The sequence below is a fragment of the Chiloscyllium punctatum genome, unplaced genomic scaffold, assembly GCF_047496795.1.
Source record: "Chiloscyllium punctatum isolate Juve2018m unplaced genomic scaffold, sChiPun1.3 scaffold_1041, whole genome shotgun sequence".
In the NCBI taxonomy this organism is placed as follows: Eukaryota; Metazoa; Chordata; class Chondrichthyes; order Orectolobiformes; family Hemiscylliidae; genus Chiloscyllium; species Chiloscyllium punctatum.
The window spans coordinates 1-19,437 of NW_027310775.1; the positions used below are offsets into that span (position 1 = coordinate 1).

Consider the following 19,437-nt stretch of genomic DNA (forward strand, 5'->3'; position numbering starts at 1 on the left):
ATCCATTCCCAGGGGGTGTGCCATCGAGATATCAAACCTCAGAACCTGCTGGTGGACCCTGAGACAGCAGTGCTGAAGCTCTGTGACTTCGGCAGGTAGGTGTCTTCATGTGTCAGGGCTCACCTCCTGCCCGTTCAGGGGCAGGTCAGCCACTTGGGATAGAATCCTTCAGCCCAACAATTCCACACTGACCCTTTTGAAGAGTATCCCACCCAGACCTACTCCCTTCTGCTATTACCCAACATTTACCCCTGACTAATGCACCTAACCTACACATCCCTGAGCACTGTGGGTAATTTCCCATGGCCAATCCACCCTAACCTGCACATCCCTGAGCACTGTGGGTAATTTCCCATGGCCAATCCACCCTAACCTACACATCCCTGAGCACTGTGGGTAATTTCCCATGGCCAATCCACCCTAACCTACACATCCCTGAGCACTGTGGGAGGAAACCGGAGTACCCGGAGGAAACCCACGCAGACACAGGGAGAACGTGCAAACTCCACACAGTCGGGAGTTGAACCTGGGTCCCTGGCGCTGTGAGGCAGCAGTGCTAACCACTGTGCCACCGTGCCGCCCACAAAGAGGTGTTGGATTTGATGGGGGGGAGTATTTGGGCTGGAAGGGGTTAGGGGATTTGTTGCTGCTAGCTATGTGCAGAGCACTGATGGAGGGGCTGGGAGGGGATTTGGTTCACTGTCCAGGCTCACAGGGCAGACGCTGGGCTGCGAGACTTGGCACCGTGCCTCAGGTGGTTAACAATGGATGAGCCGAGCCAGGCTGGGAATATCCTCCAGCATCCTACACACACACACGATCCTGGACAAACATGTCCGGCCTCGGTGGGGTTTGACCCGGTGGATTTTGAGGGGGTGTTCAGGCGCAGTCGCTCAATGGGAGTGGGGGTGAGGAGGTGGGCCCGTGCCCCCCACACTCAGTCAGTCTGGGATATTTGCAGGCAGTGGGCAATACAGCGTCATGGAGTGAGGAGAGCTCTGAGGGTGGAAGGGGTTTGGAGGGGTGAGTGTGCAGGGAAAGCCATGGCTGGGTTCGGCTGGAGATGGGGGGGGGGGTCTGTCCCACTCCACGCTCCTGTGTTGATAGGGAAGGGTCAGAATGGACCCAGGGACACCACTGAGAGGGTACATCAGGGGGTGGGGGAGATACCGAGACTGTACCTCACCGAGGGGGAGGGGGAGATACCGAGTCTGTGCCTCACCGAGGGGAGGGGGAGATACCGAGACTGTACCTCACCGAGGGGGAGGGGGAGATACCGAGTCTGTGCCTCACCGAGGGGAGGGGGAGATACCGAGACTGTGCCTCACCGAGGGGGAGGGGGAGATACCGAGTCTGTACCTCACCAAGGGGGAGGGGGAGATACCGAGACTGTACCTCACCGAGGGGGAGGGGGAGATACCGAGTCTGTGCCTCACCGAGGGGAGGGGGAGATACCGAGTCTGTGCCTCACCGAGGGGGAGGAGGAGATAACGAGTCTGTACCTCACCGAGGGGGAGGAGGAGATACCGAGACTGTACCTCACCGAGGGGGAGGGGGAGATACCGAGTCTGTGCCTCACCGAGGGGAGGGGGAGATACCGAGTCTGTGCCTCACCGAGGGGGAGGGGGAGATACCGAGACTGTACCTCACCGAGGGGGAGGGGGAGATACCGAGACTGTACCTCACCGAGGGGGAGGGGGAGATACCGAGTCTGTGCCTCACCGAGGGGGTGGGGGAGATACCGAGTCTGTACCTCACCGAGGGGGAGGGGGAGATACCGAGTCTGTACCTCACCGAGGGGGAGGGGGAGATACCGAGTCTGTACCTCACCGAGGGGGGAGGGGGAGATACCGAGTCTGTACCTCACCGAGGGGGAGGGGGAGATACCGAGTCTGTACCTCACCGAGTCTGTACCTCACCGAGGGGGAGGGGGAGATACCGAGTCTACCTCACCGAGTCTGTACCTCACCGAGGGGGAGGGGGGAGATACCGAGTCTGTACCTCACCGAGGGGGAGGGGGAGATACCGAGTCTGTACCTCACCGAGGGGGAGGGGGAGATACCGAGTCTGTGCCTCACCGAGGGGGAGGGGGAGATACCGAGTCTGTACCTCACCGAGGGGGTGGGGGAGATACCGAGTCTGTGCCTCACCGAGGGGGAGGGGGAGATACCGAGTCTGTACCTCACCGAGGGGGAGGGGGAGATACCGAGTCTGTGCCTCACCGAGGGGGAGGGGGAGATACCGAGTCTGTACCTCACCGAGTCTGTACCTCACCGAGGGGGAGGGGGAGATACCGAGTCTACCTCACCGAGTCTGTACCTCACCGAGGGGGAGGGGGAGATACCGAGTCTGTACCTCACCGAGGGGGAGGGGGAGATACCGAGTCTGTACCTCACCGAGGGGGAGGGGGAGATACCGAGTCTGTACCTCACCGAGGGGGAGGGGGAGATACCGAGTCTACCTCACCGAGTCTGTACCTCACCGAGGGGGAGGGGGAGATACCGAGTCTGTGCCTTACCGAGGGGAGAGGGGGAGATAACGAGTTTGTACCTCACCGAGGGGGAGGGGGAGATACCAAGTCTGTTCCTCACCGAGGGGAGAGGGGGATGGGGAGATACCGAGTCTGTTCCTCACCGAGGGGGAGGGGGAGATACCGAGTCTGTACCTCACGAGGGGGAGAAGGCGATTCCGAGTCTGTACCTCACCGAAGGGAGAGGGGGATGGGGAGATACCGAGTCTGTACCTCACCGAGGGGGAGGGGGAGATACCGAGTCTGTGCCTTACCGAGGGGAGAGGGGGATGGGGAGATACCGAGTCTGTACCTCACCGAGGGGGAGGGGGAGATACCGAGTCTGTACCTCACCGAGGGGGAGATACCGAGTCTGTGCCTCACCGAGGGGGAGGGGGAGATACCGAGTCTGTACCTCACCAAGGGGGAGATACCGAGTCTGTACCTCACCGAGGGGGAGATACCGAGCCTGTACCTCACCGAGGAGAGGGTGAGGGGGAGATACCGAGTCTGTGCCTCACTGAGGGGGGAGGGGGCGATACAGTGTCGGCACCTCACCGAGGGGGAGGGGGAAGATACCGAGTCTGTACCTCACCGACGGGAGGGTGATGGGGAGAAACTGAGGGGAGAGGAAGGGGGAGATACCGAGTCTGTGCCTCACCGAGGGGGAGGGGGAAGATACCGAGTCTGTACCTCACCGACGGGAGGGTGATGGGGAGATACTGAGGGGAGAGGAAGGGGGAGATACCGAGTCTGTGCCTCACCGAGGGGGAGGGGGAAGATACCGAGTCTGTACCTCACCGAGGGGAGGGGGAGATACTGAGTCTGTACCTCACCGAGGGGGAGGGGAAGATACCGAGTCTGTACCTCACCGAGGGGGGAGGGGGAAGATACCGAATTTGTACCTCAGCAATGGGGAGGCAGAGGCGGAGGCGGAGGGGCAGATGGCGAGTCTGTACCTCACCGAGGGGAGTGTGGGGGGGGGGAGATACCGAGGGGGAAGGGGAGGGGGAGATACCGAGTCTGTACCTCACCGAGGGGAGCGGGAGGTGGGGATACCGAGTCTGTACCTCACCGAGGGGGAGGGGGAGATACTGAGTCTGTACCTCACCGAGGGGAGGGGGAGGTGGGGATACCGAGGGGGAATGGGAGGGGGAGATACCGAGTCTGTACCTCACCGAGGGGAGAGGGAGGGGGAGATACCGAGGGGGAATGGGAGGGGGAGATACCGAGTCTGTACCTCACCGAGGGGAGAGGGAGGGGGAGATACCGAGGGGGAATTGGGGGGGGGGGGGGAGATACCGAGTCTGTACCTCACCAAATGGGAGAGGGGAGGGGGAGATACCGAGTCTGTACCTCACCGAGGGGGCGGGGGAGATATCGAGACTGTACCTCCCTGAGGGGGAGGGGGGGGATACCGAGTCTGTACCTCCCTGAGGGGAGAGGGAGGGGGAGATACCGAGTCTGTACCTCACCGAGGGGGCGGGGGAGATATCGAGACTGTAACTCCCCGAGGGGGATGGGGAGATATGGAGTCTGTACCTCCCCGAGGGAGAGGGGGGAGATACCAAGTCTGTACCTCACCGAGGGGGAGGGGGAGATACCGAGTCTGTACCTCCCCGAGGGGGAGGGGGAGATACCGAGTCTGTACCTCACCGAGGGGGAGGGGGAGATACCGAGTCTGTACCTCCCCGAGGGGGAGGGGGAGATACCGAGTCTGTACCTCCCCGAGGGGGTGGGGGGGGGGGGATGTTTGTCTCCTGTGTACATGCTGCCTTGTCTGTGTTGTCCTGAATCCACCGTGAGGACCCTGTTGGCCGTGTGTGTTTACTGGTCCTGGTTACTGGCGCTCCATTGATCGCTCCCCTGTGTGTTGGCCCACGGGGGGGGGGGGGGGGCTCGTCAGTGCGGATCTCCCCTTGTTCCAGGGGTGGGCATGTCTCACATTGCACACAACAGCCTGGCACTGAATGTGTTCCCCCTCGCCCAAGGCCTGAGGGTTGGCGCACAGGGACCGGTGTTGGTTGTCTCCCATGGATTTACCGGCCACGGGCTCTGAGCTGGAGAGTTGGGGCAGCATGACGGTGAAGGTCTCCATGCGGCCTGGCTGTGGGCCTGGCCTGCCCTGAGCCGAGCGGCAGAGGGGCACCGAAGGAGCTCTGAGTGCGCGGTGTCCCGGTCGGTAACCATCGCTCTGTTCGGATTGCAGTGCAAAGCAGCTGGTGAGGGGCGAGCCCAATGTGTCATACATCTGCTCACGGTATTACCGAGCACCCGAGCTCATCTTCGGAGCGACAGACTACACCTCAAATATCGGTGAGTGCTCACGGACAGCGGGGCCAAGGAATACCAAGGAGAGAGAGAGAGAGAAATGGGGCCACTGCCCAGTCCAGAGAGAGAGAGAGAGCCCACTGCCCAGTCCAGAGAGAGAGAGAGAGGGCCCAATGCCCAGTCAAGAGAGAGAGAGAGAGAGAGAGAGAGCCCGCTGCCCAGTCCAGAGAGAGAGAGAGCCCACTGCCCAGTCCAGAGAGAGAGAGAGCCCACTGCCCAGTCCAGAGAGAGAGTGAGCCCACTGCCCAGTCCAGAGAGAGAGAGAGAGAGAGAGAGAGAGCCCACTGCCCAGTCCAGAGAGAGAGAGAGAGAGCCCACTGCCCAGTCCAGAGAGAGAGAGAGAGAGCCCACTGCCCAGTCCAGAGAGAGAGAGAGCCCACTGCCCAGTCCAGAGAGAGAGAGAGCCCACTGCCCAGTCCAGAGAGAGAGAGAGAGCCCACTGCCCAGTCCAGAGAGAGAGAGAGAGCCCACTGCCCAGTCCAGAGAGAGAGAGAGAGCCCACTGCCCAGTCCAGAGAGAGAGAGAGAGCCCACTGCCCAGTCCAGAGAGAGAGAGAGAGCCCACTGCCCAGTCCAGAGAGAGAGAGAGAGCCCACTGCCCAGTCCAGAGAGAGAGAGAGAGCCCACTGCCCAGTCCAGAGAGAGAGAGAGAGCCCACTGCCCAGTCCAGAGAGAGAGAGAGAGCCCACTGCCCAGTCCAGAGAGAGAGAGAGAGCCCACTGCCCAGTCCAGAGAGAGAGAGAGAGCCCACTGCCCAGTCCAGAGAGAGAGAGAGAGCCCACTGCCCAGTCCAGAGAGAGAGAGAGAGCCCACTGCCCAGTCCAGAGAGAGAGAGAGAGCCCACTGCCCAGTCCAGAGAGACAGAGAGAGCCCACTGCCCAGTCCAGAGAGAGAGAGAGAGCCCACTGCCCAGTCCAGAGAGAGAGAGAGAGCCCACTGCCCAGTCCAGAGAGAGAGAGAGAGCCCACTGCCCAGTCCAGAGAGAGAGAGAGAGCCCACTGCCCAGTCCAGAGAGAGAGAGAGAGCCCACTGCCCAGTCCAGAGAGAGAGAGAGAGCCCACTGCCCAGTCCAGAGAGAGAGAGAGAGCCCACTGCCCAGTCCAGAGAGAGAGAGAGAGCCCACTGCCCAGTCCAGAGAGAGAGAGAGAGCCCACTGCCCAGTCCAGAGAGAGAGAGAGAGCCCACTGCCCAGTCCAGAGAGAGAGAGAGAGCCCACTGCCCAGTCCAGAGAGAGAGAGAGAGCCCACTGCCCAGTCCAGAGAGAGAGAGAGAGCCCACTGCCCAGTCCAGAGAGAGAGAGAGAGCCCACTGCCCAGTCCAGAGAGAGAGAGAGAGCCCACTGCCCAGTCCAGAGAGAGAGAGAGAGCCCACTGCCCAGTCCAGAGAGAGAGAGAGAGAGAGAGAGCCCACTGCCCAGTCCAGAGAGAGAGAGAGAGGGCCCACTGCCCAGTCCAGAGAGAGAGAGAGCACACTGCCCGGTCCAGAGAGAGAGAGAGAGAGAGCCCACTGCCCAGTCCAGAGAGAGAGAGAGAGAGCCCACTGTCCAGTCCAGGGAGAGAGAGAGAGAGAGAGAGAGTGAGCCCACTGCCCAGTCCAGAGAGAGAGAGTGAGCCCACTGCCCAGTCCAGAGAGAGAGAGAGAGCCCACTGCCCAGTCCAGAGAGAGAGTGAGCCCACTGCCCAGTCCAGAGAGAGAGAGAGAGGGCCCACTGCCCAGTCCAGAGAGAGAGAGAGAGAGAGAGAGAGCCCACTGCCCAGTCCAGAGAGAGAGAGAGCACACTGCCCGGTCCAGAGAGAGAGAGAGAGAGAGCCCACTGCCCAGTCCAGAGAGAGAGAGAGAGAGCCCACTGTCCAGTCCAGGGAGAGAGAGAGAGAGAGAGAGAGTGAGCCCACTGCCCAGTCCAGAGAGAGAGAGTGAGCCCACTGCCCAGTCCAGAGAGAGAGAGAGAGCCCACTGCCCAGTCCAGAGAGAGAGTGAGCCCACTGCCCAGTCCAGAGAGAGAGAGAGAGGGCCCACTGCCCAGTCCAGAGAGAGAGAGAGAGAGCCCACTGCCCAGTCCAGAGAGAGAGAGAGAGAGAGAGAGAGCCCACTGCCCAGTCCAGAGAGAGAGAGAGAGAGCCCACTGCCCAGTCCAGAGAGAGAGAGAGAGCCCACTGCCCAGTCCAGAGAGAGAGAGAGAGCCCACTGCCCAGTCCAGAGAGAGAGAGAGAGCCACTGCCCAGTCCAGAGAGAGAGAGAGAGCCCACTGCCCAGTCCAGAGAGAGAGAGAGCCCACTGCCCAGTCCAGAGAGAGAGAGAGCCCACTGCCCGGTCCAGAGAGAGAGAGAGAGAGAGAGCCCACTGCCCAGTCCAGAGAGAGAGAGAGAGAGCCCACTGCCCAGTCCAGAGAGAGAGAGAGCCCACTGCCCAGTCCAGAGAGAGAGAGAGAGAGAGCCCACTGCCCAGTCCAGAGAGAGAGAGAGAGAGAGCCCACTGCCCAGTCCAGAGAGAGAGAGAGAGGGCCCACTGCCCAGTCCAGAGAGAGAGAGAGAGAGCCCACTGCCCAGTCCAGAGAGAGAGAGAGAGAGAGAGGGCCCACTGCCCAGTCCAGAGAGAGAGAGAGAGAGCCCACTGCCCAGTCCAGAGAGAGAGAGAGAGAGCCCACTGCCCAGTCCAGAGAGAGAGAGAGAGCCCACTGCCCAGTCCAGAGAGAGAGAGAGAGCCCACTGCCCAGTCCAGAGAGAGAGAGAGAGCCCACTGCCCAGTCCAGAGAGAGAGAGAGAGCCCACTGCCCAGTCCAGAGAGAGAGAGAGAGCCCACTGCCCAGTCCAGAGAGAGAGAGAGAGCCCACTGCCCAGTCCAGAGAGAGAGAGAGAGCCCACTGCCCAGTCCAGAGAGAGAGAGAGCCCACTGCCCAGTCCAGAGAGAGAGAGAGAGCCCACTGCCCGGTCCAGAGAGAGAGAGAGAGAGAGAGCCCACTGCCCAGTCCAGAGAGAGAGAGAGCCCACTGCCCAGTCCAGAGAGAGAGAGAGAGAGAGCCCACTGCCCAGTCCAGAGAGAGAGAGAGAGAGAGCCCACTGCCCAGTCCAGAGAGAGAGAGAGAGAGAGCCCACTGCCCAGTCCAGAGAGAGAGAGAGCCCACTGCCCAGTCCAGAGAGAGAGAGAGAGAGAGAGCCCACTGCCCAGTCCAGAGAGAGAGAGAGAGCGAGAGAGAGAGCCCACTGCCCAGTCCACTGAGAGAGAGAGAGAGAGAGAGAGACGACTGCCCAGTCCAGAGAGAGAGAGAGACAGAGAGAGATGACTGCACAGTCCCTGAGAGAGAGAGTGAGGGAGCCCACTGCCCAGTCCAGAGAGAGAGAGGGAGAGAGAGCCCACTGCCCAGTCCAGAGAGAGAGAGAGCGAGAGAGAGAGCCTACTGCCCAGTCCACCGAGAGAGAGCGAGAGAGAGAGCCCACTGCCCAGTCCACAGAGAGAGAGAGAGAGAGAGCCCACTGCCCAGTCCACAGAGAGAGAGAGGGAGAGCCCACTGCCCAGTCCAGAGAGAGAGAGAGAGAGCCCACTGCCCAGTCCAGAGAGAGAGAGAGAGAGCCCACTGCCCAGTCCAGAGAGAGAGAGAGAGAGAGCCCACTGCCCAGTCCAGAGAGAGAGAGAGAGAGCCCACTGCCCAGTCCAGAGGGGGAGAGAGAGAGAGAGAGAGAGAGACCACTGCCCAGTCCAGAGAGAGAGTGAGCCCACTGCCCAGTCCAGAGAGAGAGCCCACTGCCCAGTCCAGAGAGAGAGAGAGAGCCCACTGCCCAGTCCAGAGAGAGAGAGAGAGCCCACTGCCCAGTCCAGAGAGAGAGAGAGAGAGCCCACTGCCCAGTCCAGAGAGAGAGAGAGAGAGCCCACTGCCCAGTCCAGAGAGAGAGAGAGAGAGCCCACTGCCCAGTCCAGAGAGAGAGAGAGAGCCCACTGCCCAGTCCAGAGAGAGAGAGAGAGCCCACTGCCCAGTCCAGAGAGAGAGAGAGAGCCCACTGCCCAGTCCAGAGAGAGAGAGAGCCCACTGCCCAGTCCAGAGAGAGAGAGCCCACTGCCCAGTCCAGAGAGAGAGAGAGAGCCCACTGCCCAGTCCAGAGAGAGAGAGAGAGCCCACTGCCCAGTCCAGAGAGAGAGAGAGAGAGCCCACTGCCCAGTCCAGAGAGAGAGAGAGCCCACTGCCCAGTCCAGAGAGAGAGAGAGCCCACTGCCCAGTCCAGAGAGAGAGAGAGCCCACTGCCCAGTCCAGAGAGAGAGAGAGAGCCCACTGCCCAGTCCAGAGAGAGAGAGAGAGAGAGCCCACTGCCCAGTCCAGAGAGAGAGAGAGCCCACTGCCCAGTCCAGAGAGAGAGAGAGCCCACTGCCCAGTCCAGAGAGAGAGAGCCCACTGCCCAGTCCAGAGAGAGAGAGAGAGAGCCCACTGCCCAGTCCAGAGAGAGAGAGAGAGAGCCCACTGCCCAGTCCAGAGAGAGAGAGCCCACTGCCCAGTCCAGAGAGAGAGAGAGAGAGAGCCCACTGCCCAGTCCAGAGAGAGAGAGAGAGAGAGAGAGAGCTCACTGCCCAGTCCAGAGAGAGAGAGAGAGAGAGCCCACTGCCCAGTCCAGAGAGAGAGAGCCCACTGCCCAGTCCAGAGAGAGAGAGAGAGCCCACTGCCCAGTCCAGAGAGAGAGAGAGAGAGCCCACTGCCCAGTCCAGAGAGAGAGAGAGAGAGAGCCCACTGCCCAGTCCAGAGAGAGAGAGAGAGAGCCCACTGCCCAGTCCAGAGAGAGAGAGAGAGAGAGCCCACTGCCCAGTCCAGAGAGAGAGAGAGCCCACTGCCCAGTCCAGAGAGAGAGAGAGAGAGAGAGAGAGAGCCCACTGCCCAGTCCAGAGAGAGAGAGAGAGAGAGAGAGAGCCCACTGCCCAGTCCAGAGAGAGAGAGCCCACTGCCCAGTCCAGAGAGAGAGAGCCCACTGCCCAGTCCAGAGAGAGAGAGAGAGAGAGCCCACTGCCCAGTCCAGAGACGGAGAGAGCCCACTGCCCAGTCCAGAGAGAGAGAGAGCCCACTGCCCAGTCCAGAGAGAGAGAGAGCCCACTGCCCAGTCCAGAGAGAGAGAGAGCCCACTGCCCAGTCCAGAGAGAGAGAGAGAGAGAGCCCACTGCCCAGTCCAGAGAGGGAGAGAGCCCACTGCCCAGTCCAGAGAGGGAGAGAGCCCACTGCCCAGTCCAGAGAGAGAGAGAGCCCACTGCCCAGTCCAGAGAGAGAGAGAGCCCACTGCCCAGTCCAGAGAGAGAGAGAGAGCCCACTGCCCAGTCCAGAGAGAGAGAGAGCCCACTGCCCAGTCCAGAGAGAGAGAGAGAGAGAGCCCACTGCCCAGTCCGGAGAGAGAGAGAGAGAGAGAGAGCCCACTGCCCAGTCCACAGAGAGAGAGAGAGAGAGAGCCCACTGCCCAGTCCAGAGAGAGAGAGAGCCCACTGCCCAGTCCAGAGAGAGAGAGAGAGAGCCCACTGCCCAGTCCAGAGAGAGAGAGCCCACTGCCCAGTCCAGAGAGAGAGAGAGAGAGCGAGAGAGAGAGAGAGCCCACTGCCCAGTCCAGAGAGAGAGAGAGAGAGAGAGCCCACTGCCCAGTCCAGAGAGAGAGAGCCCACTGCCCAGTCCAGAGAGAGAGAGAGAGAGCCCACTGCCCAGTCCAGAGAGAGAGAGCCCACTGCCCAGTCCAGAGAGAGAGAGAGAGAGCCCACTGCCCAGTCCAGAGAGAGAGAGCCCACTGCCCAGTCCAGAGAGAGAGAGAGAGAGAGAGAGCTCACTGCCCAGTCCAGAGAGAGAGAGAGAGAGAGAGCTCACTGCCCAGTCCAGAGAGAGAGAGAGAGAGAGCCCACTGCCCAGTCCAGAGAGAGAGAGAGAGCCCACTGCCCAGTCCAGAGAGAGAGAGAGAGCCCACTGCCCAGTCCAGAGAGAGAGAGAGAGAGCCCACTGCCCAGTCCAGAGAGAGAGAGAGAGCCCACTGCCCAGTCCAGAGAGAGAGAGAGAGAGCCCACTGCCCAGTCCAGAGAGAGAGAGAGCCCACTGCCCAGTCCAGAGAGAGAGAGAGAGAGAGAGAGCCCACTGCCCAGTCCAGAGAGAGAGAGAGAGAGCCCACTGCCCAGTCCAGAGAGAGAGAGAGAGCCCACTGGCCAGTCCAGAGCGAGAGAGAGAGCCCACTGGCCAGTCCAGAGCGAGAGAGAGAGCCCACTGCCCAGTCCAGAGCGAGAGAGAGAGCCCACTGCCCAGTCCAGAGCGAGAGAGAGAGCCCACTGCCCAGTCCAGAGCGAGAGAGAGAGCCCACTGCCCAGTCCAGAGCGAGAGAGAGAGCCCACTGCCCAGTCCAGAGCGAGAGAGAGAGCCCACTGCCCAGTCCAGAGCGAGAGAGAGAGCCCACTGCCCAGTCCAGAGCGAGAGAGAGAGCCCACTGCCCAGTCCAGAGCGAGAGAGAGAGCCCACTGCCCAGTCCAGAGCGAGAGAGAGAGCCCACTGCCCAGTCCAGAGCGAGAGAGAGAGCCCACTGCCCAGTCCAGAGCGAGAGAGAGAGCCCACTGCCCAGTCCAGAGCGAGAGAGAGAGCCCACTGCCCAGTCCAGAGCGAGAGAGAGAGCCCACTGCCCAGTCCAGAGCGAGAGAGAGAGCCCACTGCCCAGTCCAGAGCGAGAGAGAGAGCCCACTGCCCAGTCCAGAGCGAGAGAGAGAGCCCACTGCCCAGTCCAGAGCGAGAGAGAGAGCCCACTGCCCAGTCCAGAGCGAGAGAGAGAGCCCACTGCCCAGTCCAGAGCGAGAGAGAGAGCCCACTGCCCAGTCCAGAGCGAGAGAGAGAGCCCACTGCCCAGTCCAGAGCGAGAGAGAGAGCCCACTGCCCAGTCCAGAGCGAGAGAGAGAGCCCACTGCCCAGTCCAGAGCGAGAGAGAGAGCCCACTGCCCAGTCCAGAGAGAGAGAGAGAGCCCACTGCCCAGTCCAGAGAGAGAGAGAGAGCCCACTGCCCAGTCCAGAGAGAGAGAGAGCCCACTGCCCAGTCCAGAGAGAGAGAGAGCCCACTGCCCAGTCCAGAGAGAGAGAGAGCCCACTGCCCAGTCCAGAGAGAGAGAGAGCCCACTGCCCAGTCCAGAGAGAGAGAGAGCCCACTGCCCAGTCCAGAGAGAGAGAGAGCCCACTGCCCAGTCCAGAGAGAGAGAGAGCCCACTGCCCAGTCCAGAGAGAGAGAGAGCCCACTGCCCAGTCCAGAGAGAGAGAGAGCCCACTGCCCAGTCCAGAGAGAGAGAGAGCCCACTGCCCAGTCCAGAGAGAGAGAGAGAGCCCACTGCCCAGTCCAGAGAGAGAGAGAGAGCCCACTGCCCAGTCCAGAGAGAGAGAGAGAGAGAGAGTGAGCCCACTGCCCAGTCCAGAGAGAGAGAGAGAGAGAGAGCCCACTGCCCAGTCCAGAGAGAGAGTGAGCCCACTGCCCAGTCCAGAGAGAGAGAGAGAGGGCCCACTGCCCAGTCCAGAGAGAGAGAGAGAGAGAGCCCACTGCCCAGTCCAGAGAGAGAGAGAGAGAGAGCCCACTGCCCAGTCCAGAGAGAGAGAGAGCCCACTGCCCAGTCCAGAGAGAGAGAGAGCCCACTGCCCAGTCCAGAGAGAGAGAGAGCCCACTGCCCAGTCCAGAGAGAGAGAGAGCCCACTGCCCAGTCCAGAGAGAGAGAGAGCCCACTGCCCAGTCCAGAGAGAGAGAGAGCCCACTGCCCAGTCCAGAGAGAGAGAGAGCCCACTGCCCAGTCCAGAGAGAGAGAGAGCCCACTGCCCAGTCCAGAGAGAGAGAGAGCCCACTGCCCAGTCCAGAGAGAGAGAGAGCCCACTGCCCAGTCCAGAGAGAGAGAGAGCCCACTGCCCAGTCCAGAGAGAGAGAGAGCCCACTGCCCAGTCCAGAGAGAGAGAGAGCCCACTGCCCAGTCCAGAGAGAGAGAGAGCCCACTGCCCAGTCCAGAGAGAGAGAGAGCCCACTGCCCAGTCCAGAGAGAGAGAGAGCCCACTGCCCAGTCCAGAGAGAGAGAGAGCCCACTGCCCAGTCCAGAGAGAGAGAGAGCCCACTGCCCAGTCCAGAGAGAGAGAGAGCCCACTGCCCAGTCCAGAGAGAGAGAGAGCCCACTGCCCAGTCCAGAGAGAGAGAGAGCCCACTGCCCAGTCCAGAGAGAGAGAGAGCCCACTGCCCAGTCCAGAGAGAGAGAGAGAGGGCCCACTGCCCAGTCCAGAGAGAGAGAGAGCCCACTGCCCAGTCCAGAGAGAGAGAGAGCCCACTGCCCAGTCCAGAGAGAGAGAGAGCCCACTGCCCGGTCCAGAGAGAGAGAGAGCCCACTGCCCGGTCCAGAGAGAGAGAGAGAGAGAGCCCACTGCCCAGTCCAGAGAGAGAGAGAGAGAGCCCACTGTCCAGTCCAGGGAGAGAGAGAGAGAGAGAGAGTGAGCCCACTGCCCAGTCCAGAGAGAGAGAGAGAGCCCACTGCCCAGTCCGGAGAGAGAGTGAGCCCACTGCCCAGTCCAGAGAGAGAGAGAGAGAGGGCCCACTGCCCAGTCCAGAGAGAGAGAGAGAGAGAGCCCACTGCCCAGTCCAGAGAGAGAGAGCCCACTGCCCAGTCCAGAGAGAGAGAGAGAGAGCCCACTGCCCAGTCCAGAGAGAGAGAGAGAGCCCACTGCCCAGTCCAGAGAGAGAGAGAGAGCCCACTGCCCAGTCCAGAGAGAGAGAGAGAGCCCACTGCCCAGTCCAGAGAGAGAGAGAGAGCCCACTGCCCAGTCCAGAGAGAGAGAGCCCACTGCCCAGTCCAGAGAGAGAGAGAGCCCACTGCCCGGTCCAGAGAGAGAGAGAGAGAGAGCCCACTGCCCAGTCCAGAGAGAGAGAGAGCCCACTGCCCAGTCCAGAGAGAGAGAGAGAGAGAGCCCACTGCCCAGTCCAGAGAGAGAGAGAGAGAGAGAGAGCCCACTGCCCAGTCCAGAGAGAGAGAGCCCACTGCCCAGTCCAGAGAGAGAGAGAGCCCACTGCCCAGTCCAGAGAGAGAGAGAGAGAGAGAGCCCAGTGCCCAGTCCAGAGAGAGAGAGAGAGCGAGAGAGAGAGCCCACTGCCCAGTCCACTGAGAGAGAGAGAGAGAGAGAGAGACGACTGCCCAGTCCAGAGAGAGAGAGAGACAGAGAGAGATGACTGCACAGTCCAGAGAGAGAGAGGGAGAGGGGGCCCACTGCCCAGTCCAGAGAGAGAGAGAGCCCACTGCCCAGTCCAGAGAGAGAGAGAGAGCCCACTGCCCAGTCCAGAGAGAGAGAGAGCCCACTGCCCAGTCCAGAGAGAGAGAGAGAGAGAGCCCACTGCCCAGTCCAGAGAGGGAGAGAGCCCACTGCCCAGTCCAGAGAGGGAGAGAGCCCACTGCCCAGTCCAGAGAGGGAGAGAGCCCACTGCCCAGTCCAGAGAGAGAGAGAGCCCACTGCCCAGTCCAGAGAGAGAGAGAGCCCACTGCCCAGTCCAGAGAGAGAGAGAGCCCACTGCCCAGTCCAGAGAGAGAGAGAGCCCACTGCCCAGTCCAGAGAGAGAGAGAGAGAGAGCCCACTGCCCAGTCCAGAGAGAGAGAGAGAGAGAGAGAGCCCACTGCCCAGTCCACAGAGAGAGAGAGAGAGAGAGCCCACTGCCCAGTCCAGAGAGAGAGAGAGCCCACTGCCCAGTCCAGAGAGAGAGAGAGAGAGCCCACTGCCCAGTCCAGAGAGAGAGAGCCCACTGCCCAGTCCAGAGAGAGAGAGAGAGAGCGAGAGAGAGAGAGAGCCCACTGCCCAGTCCAGAGAGAGAGAGAGAGAGAGCCCACTGCCCAGTCCAGAGAGAGAGAGAGCCCACTGCCCAGTCCAGAGAGAGAGAGAGCCCACTGCCCAGTCCAGAGAGAGAGAGAGAGCCCACTGCCCAGTCCAGAGAGAGAGAGAGAGCCCACTGCCCAGTCCAGAGAGAGAGAGAGAGAGTGAGCCCACTGCCCAGTCCAGAGAGAGAGAGAGAGAGAGAGCCCACTGCCCAGTCCAGAGAGAGAGAGAGCCCACTGCCCAGTCCAGAGAGAGAGAGAGCCCACTGCCCAGTCCAGAGAGAGAGAGAGCCCACTGCCCAGTCCAGAGAGAGAGAGAGAGAGAGAGAGCCCACTGCCCAGTCCACAGAGAGAGAGAGAGAGAGAGCCCACTGCCCAGTCCAGAGAGAGAGAGAGCCCACTGCCCAGTCCAGAGAGAGAGAGCCCACTGCCCAGTCCAGAGAGAGAGAGCCCACTGCCCAGTCCAGAGAGAGAGAGAGAGAGCGAGAGAGAGAGAGAGCCCACTGCCCAGTCCAGAGAGAGAGAGAGAGAGAGAGCCCACTGCCCAGTCCAGAGAGAGAGAGCCCACTGCCCAGTCCAGAGAGAGAGAGAGAGAGCCCACTGCCCAGTCCAGAGAGAGAGAGCCCACTGCCCAGTCCAGAGAGAGAGAGAGAGAGCCCACTGCCCAGTCCAGAGAGAGAGAGCCCACTGCCCAGTCCAGAGAGAGAGAGCCCACTGCCCAGTCCAGAGAGAGAGAGAGAGAGAGAGAGCTCACTGCCCAGTCCAGAGAGAGAGAGAGAGAGAGAGCTCACTGCCCAGTCCAGAGAGAGAGAGAGAGAGAGCCCACTGCCCAGTCCAGAGAGAGAGAGAGAGAGAGCCCACTGCCCAGTCCAGAGAGAGAGAGAGAGCCCACTGCCCAGTCCAGAGAGAGAGAGAGAGAGCCCACTGCCCAGTCCAGAGAGAGAGAGAGAGAGCCCACTGCCCAGTCCAGAGAGAGAGAGAGAGAGAGCCCACTGCCCAGTCCAGAGAGAGAGAGAGCCCACTGCCCAGTCCAGAGAGAGAGAGAGAGAGAGAGAGCCCACTGCCCAGTCCAGAGAGAGAGAGAGAGAGCCCACTGCCCAGTCCAGAGAGAGAGAGAGAGCCCACTGGCCAGTCCAGAGCGAGAGAGAGAGCCCACTGGCCAGTCCAGAGCGAGAGAGAGAGCCCACTGGCCAGTCCAGAGCGAGAGAGAGAGCCCACTGCCCAGTCCAGAGCGAGAGAGAGAGCCACTGCCCAGTCCAGAGCGAGAGAGAGAGAGCCCACTGCCCAGTCCAGAGCGAGAGAGAGAGCCCACTGCCCAGTCCAGAGCGAGAGAGAGAGCCCACTGCCCAGTCCAGAGCGAGAGAGAGAGCCCACTGCCCAGTCCAGAGCGAGAGAGAGAGCCCACTGCCCAGTCCAGAGCGAGAGAGAGAGCCCACTGCCCAGTCCAGAGCGAGAGAGAGAGCCCACTGCCCAGTCCAGAGCGAGAGAGAGAGCCCACTGCCCAGTCCAGAGCGAGAGAGAGAGCCCACTGCCCAGTCCAGAGCGAGAGAGAGAGCCCACTGCCCAGTCCAGAGCGAGAGAGAGAGCCCACTGCCCAGTCCAGAGCGAGAGAGAGAGCCCACTGCCCAGTCCAGAGCGAGAGAGAGAGCCCACTGCCCAGTCCAGAGCGAGAGAGAGAGCCCACTGCCCAGTCCAGAGCGAGAGAGAGAGCCCACTGCCCAGTCCAGAGCGAGAGAGAGAGCCCACTGCCCAGTCCAGAGCGAGAGAGAGAGCCCACTGCCCAGTCCAGAGCGAGAGAGAGAGCCCACTGCCCAGTCCAGAGCGAGAGAGAGAGCCCACTGCCCAGTCCAGAGCGAGAGAGAGAGCCCACTGCCCAGTCCAGAGCGAGAGAGAGAGCCCACTGCCCAGTCCAGAGCGAGAGAGAGAGCCCACTGCCCAGTCCAGAGCGAGAGAGAGAGCCCACTGCCCAGTCCAGAGCGAGAGAGAGAGCCCACTGCCCAGTCCAGAGAGAGAGAGAGAGCCCACTGCCCAGTCCAGAGAGAGAGAGAGAGCCCACTGCCCAGTCCAGAGAGAGAGAGAGCCCACTGCCCAGTCCAGAGAGAGAGAGAGCCCACTGCCCAGTCCAGAGAGAGAGAGAGCCCACTGCCCAGTCCAGAGAGAGAGAGAGCCCACTGCCCAGTCCAGAGAGAGAGAGAGCCCACTGCCCAGTCCAGAGAGAGAGAGAGCCCACTGCCCAGTCCAGAGAGAGAGAGAGCCCACTGCCCAGTCCAGAGAGAGAGAGAGCCCACTGCCCAGTCCAGAGAGAGAGAGAGAGCCCACTGCCCAGTCCAGAGAGAGAGAGAGAGCCCACTGCCCAGTCCAGAGAGAGAGAGAGAGCCCACTGCCCAGTCCAGAGAGAGAGAGAGAGAGTGAGCCCACTGCCCAGTCCAGAGAGAGAGAGAGAGAGAGAGCCCACTGCCCAGTCCAGAGAGAGAGTGAGCCCACTGCCCAGTCCAGAGAGAGAGAGAGAGGGCCCACTGCCCAGTCCAGAGAGAGAGAGAGAGAGAGCCCACTGCCCAGTCCAGAGAGAGAGAGAGAGAGAGCCCACTGCCCAGTCCAGAGAGAGAGAGAGCCCACTGCCCAGTCCAGAGAGAGAGAGAGCCCACTGCCCAGTCCAGAGAGAGAGAGAGCCCACTGCCCAGTCCAGAGAGAGAGAGAGCCCACTGCCCAGTCCAGAGAGAGAGAGAGCCCACTGCCCAGTCCAGAGAGAGAGAGAGCCCACTGCCCAGTCCAGAGAGAGAGAGAGCCCACTGCCCAGTCCAGAGAGAGAGAGAGCCCACTGCCCAGTCCAGAGAGAGAGAGAGCCCACTGCCCAGTCCAGAGAGAGAGAGAGCCCACTGCCCAGTCCAGAGAGAGAGAGAGCCCACTGCCCAGTCCAGAGAGAGAGAGAGCCCACTGCCCAGTCCAGAGAGAGAGAGAGCCCACTGCCCAGTCCAGAGAGAGAGAGAGCCCACTGCCCAGTCCAGAGAGAGAGAGAGCCCACTGCCCAGTCCAGAGAGAGAGAGAGCCCACTGCCCAGTCCAGAGAGAGAGAGAGCCCACTGCCCAGTCCAGAGAGAGAGAGAGCCCACTGCCCAGTCCAGAGAGAGAGAGAGCCCACTGCCCAGTCCAGAGAGAGAGAGAGCCCACTGCCCAGTCCAGAGAGAGAGAGAGAGGGCCCACTGCCCAGTCCAGAGAGAGAGAGAGCCCACTGCCCAGTCCAGAGAGAGAGAGAGAGGGCCCACTGCCCAGTCCAGAGAGAGAGAGAGAGAGCCCACTGCCCAGTCCAGAGAGAGAGAGAGAGCCCACTGCCCAGTCCAGAGAGAGAGAGAGCCCACTGCCCGGTCCAGAGAGAGAGAGAGAGAGAGCCCACTGCCCGGTCCAGAGAGAGAGAGAGAGAGAGCCCACTGCCCAGTCCAGGGAGAGAGAGAGAGAGAGAGAGTGAGCCCACTGCCCAGTCCAGAGAGAGAGAGAGAGCCCACTGCCCAGTCCGGAGAGAGAGTGAGCCCACTGCCCAGTCCAGAGAGAGAGAGAGAGAGGGCCCACTGCCCAGTCCAGAGAGAGAGAGAGAGAGAGCCCACTGCCCAGTCCAGAGAGAGAGAGCCCACTGCCCAGTCCAGAGAGAGAGAGAGAGAGCCCACTGCCCAGTCCAGAGAGTGAGAGAGAGCCCACTGCCCAGTCCAGAGAGAGAGAGAGAGCCCACTGCCCAGTCCAGAGAGAGAGAGAGAGCCCACTGCCCAGTCCAGAGAGAGAGAGAGAGCCCACTGCCCAGTCCAGAGAGAGAGAGCCCACTGCCCAGTCCAGAGAGAGAGAGAGCCCACTGCCCGGTCCAGAGAGAGAGAGAGAGAGAGCCCACTGCCCAGTCCAGAGAGAGAGAGAGCCCACTGCCCAGTCCAGAGAGAGAGAGAGAGAGAGCCCACTGCCCAGTCCAGAGAGAGAGAGAGAGAGAGAGCCCACTGCCCAGTCCAGAGAGAGAGAGCCCACTGCCCAGTCCAGAGAGAGAGAGAGCCCACTGCCCAGTCCAGAGAGAGAGAGAGAGAGAGAGCCCACTGCCCAGTCCAGAGAGAGAGAGAGAGCGAGAGAGAGAGCCCACTGCCCAGTCCACTGAGAGAGAGAGAGAGAGAGAGAGACGACTGCCCAGTCCAGAGAGAGAGAGAGACAGAGAGAGATGACTGCACAGTCCAGAGAGAGAGAGGGAGAGGGGGCCCACTGCCCAGTCCAGAGAGAGAGAGAGCCCACTGCCCAGTCCAGAGAGAGAGAGAGAGCCCACTGCCCAGTCCAGAGAGAGAGAGAGCCCACTGCCCAGTCCAGAGAGAGAGAGAGAGAGAGCCCACTGCCCAGTCCAGAGAGGGAGAGAGCCCACTGCCCAGTCCAGAGAGGGAGAGAGCCCACTGCCCAGTCCAGAGAGGGAGAGAGCCCACTGCCCAGTCCAGAGAGAGAGAGAGCCCACTGCCCAGTCCAGAGAGAGAGAGAGCCCACTGCCCAGTCCAGAGAGAGAGAGAGCCCACTGCCCAGTCCAGAGAGAGAGAGAGCCCACTGCCCAGTCCAGAGAGAGAGAGAGAGAGAGCCCACTGCCCAGTCCAGAGAGAGAGAGAGAGAGAGAGAGCCCACTGCCCAGTCCACAGAGAGAGAGAGAGAGAGAGCCCACTGCCCAGTCCAGAGAGAGAGAGAGCCCACTGCCCAGTCCAGAGAGAGAGAGAGAGAGAGCCCACTGCCCAGTCCAGAGAGAGAGAGCCCACTGCCCAGTCCAGAGAGAGAGAGAGAGAGCGAGAGAGAGAGAGAG

General features: G+C 61.6%; 1 protein-coding gene across 1 annotated transcript in view; it reads left to right on the plus strand.

The window, feature by feature from the left end:
* Window positions 1-6: 6 nt before the first annotated feature.
* LOC140474510 (glycogen synthase kinase-3 beta-like) overlaps window positions 7-19,437 on the plus strand; it is a gene marked incomplete at both ends in the record, with an annotated part of 47,610 nt that continues 28,179 nt past the window's right edge. Inside the window, 2 exons of the mRNA XM_072567706.1 lie at window positions 7-95; window positions 4,719-4,825. Coding sequence (XP_072423807.1) covers window positions 7-95; window positions 4,719-4,825 — 196 coding nt within the window. The remainder of the gene's footprint in view (window positions 96-4,718; window positions 4,826-19,437) is intronic.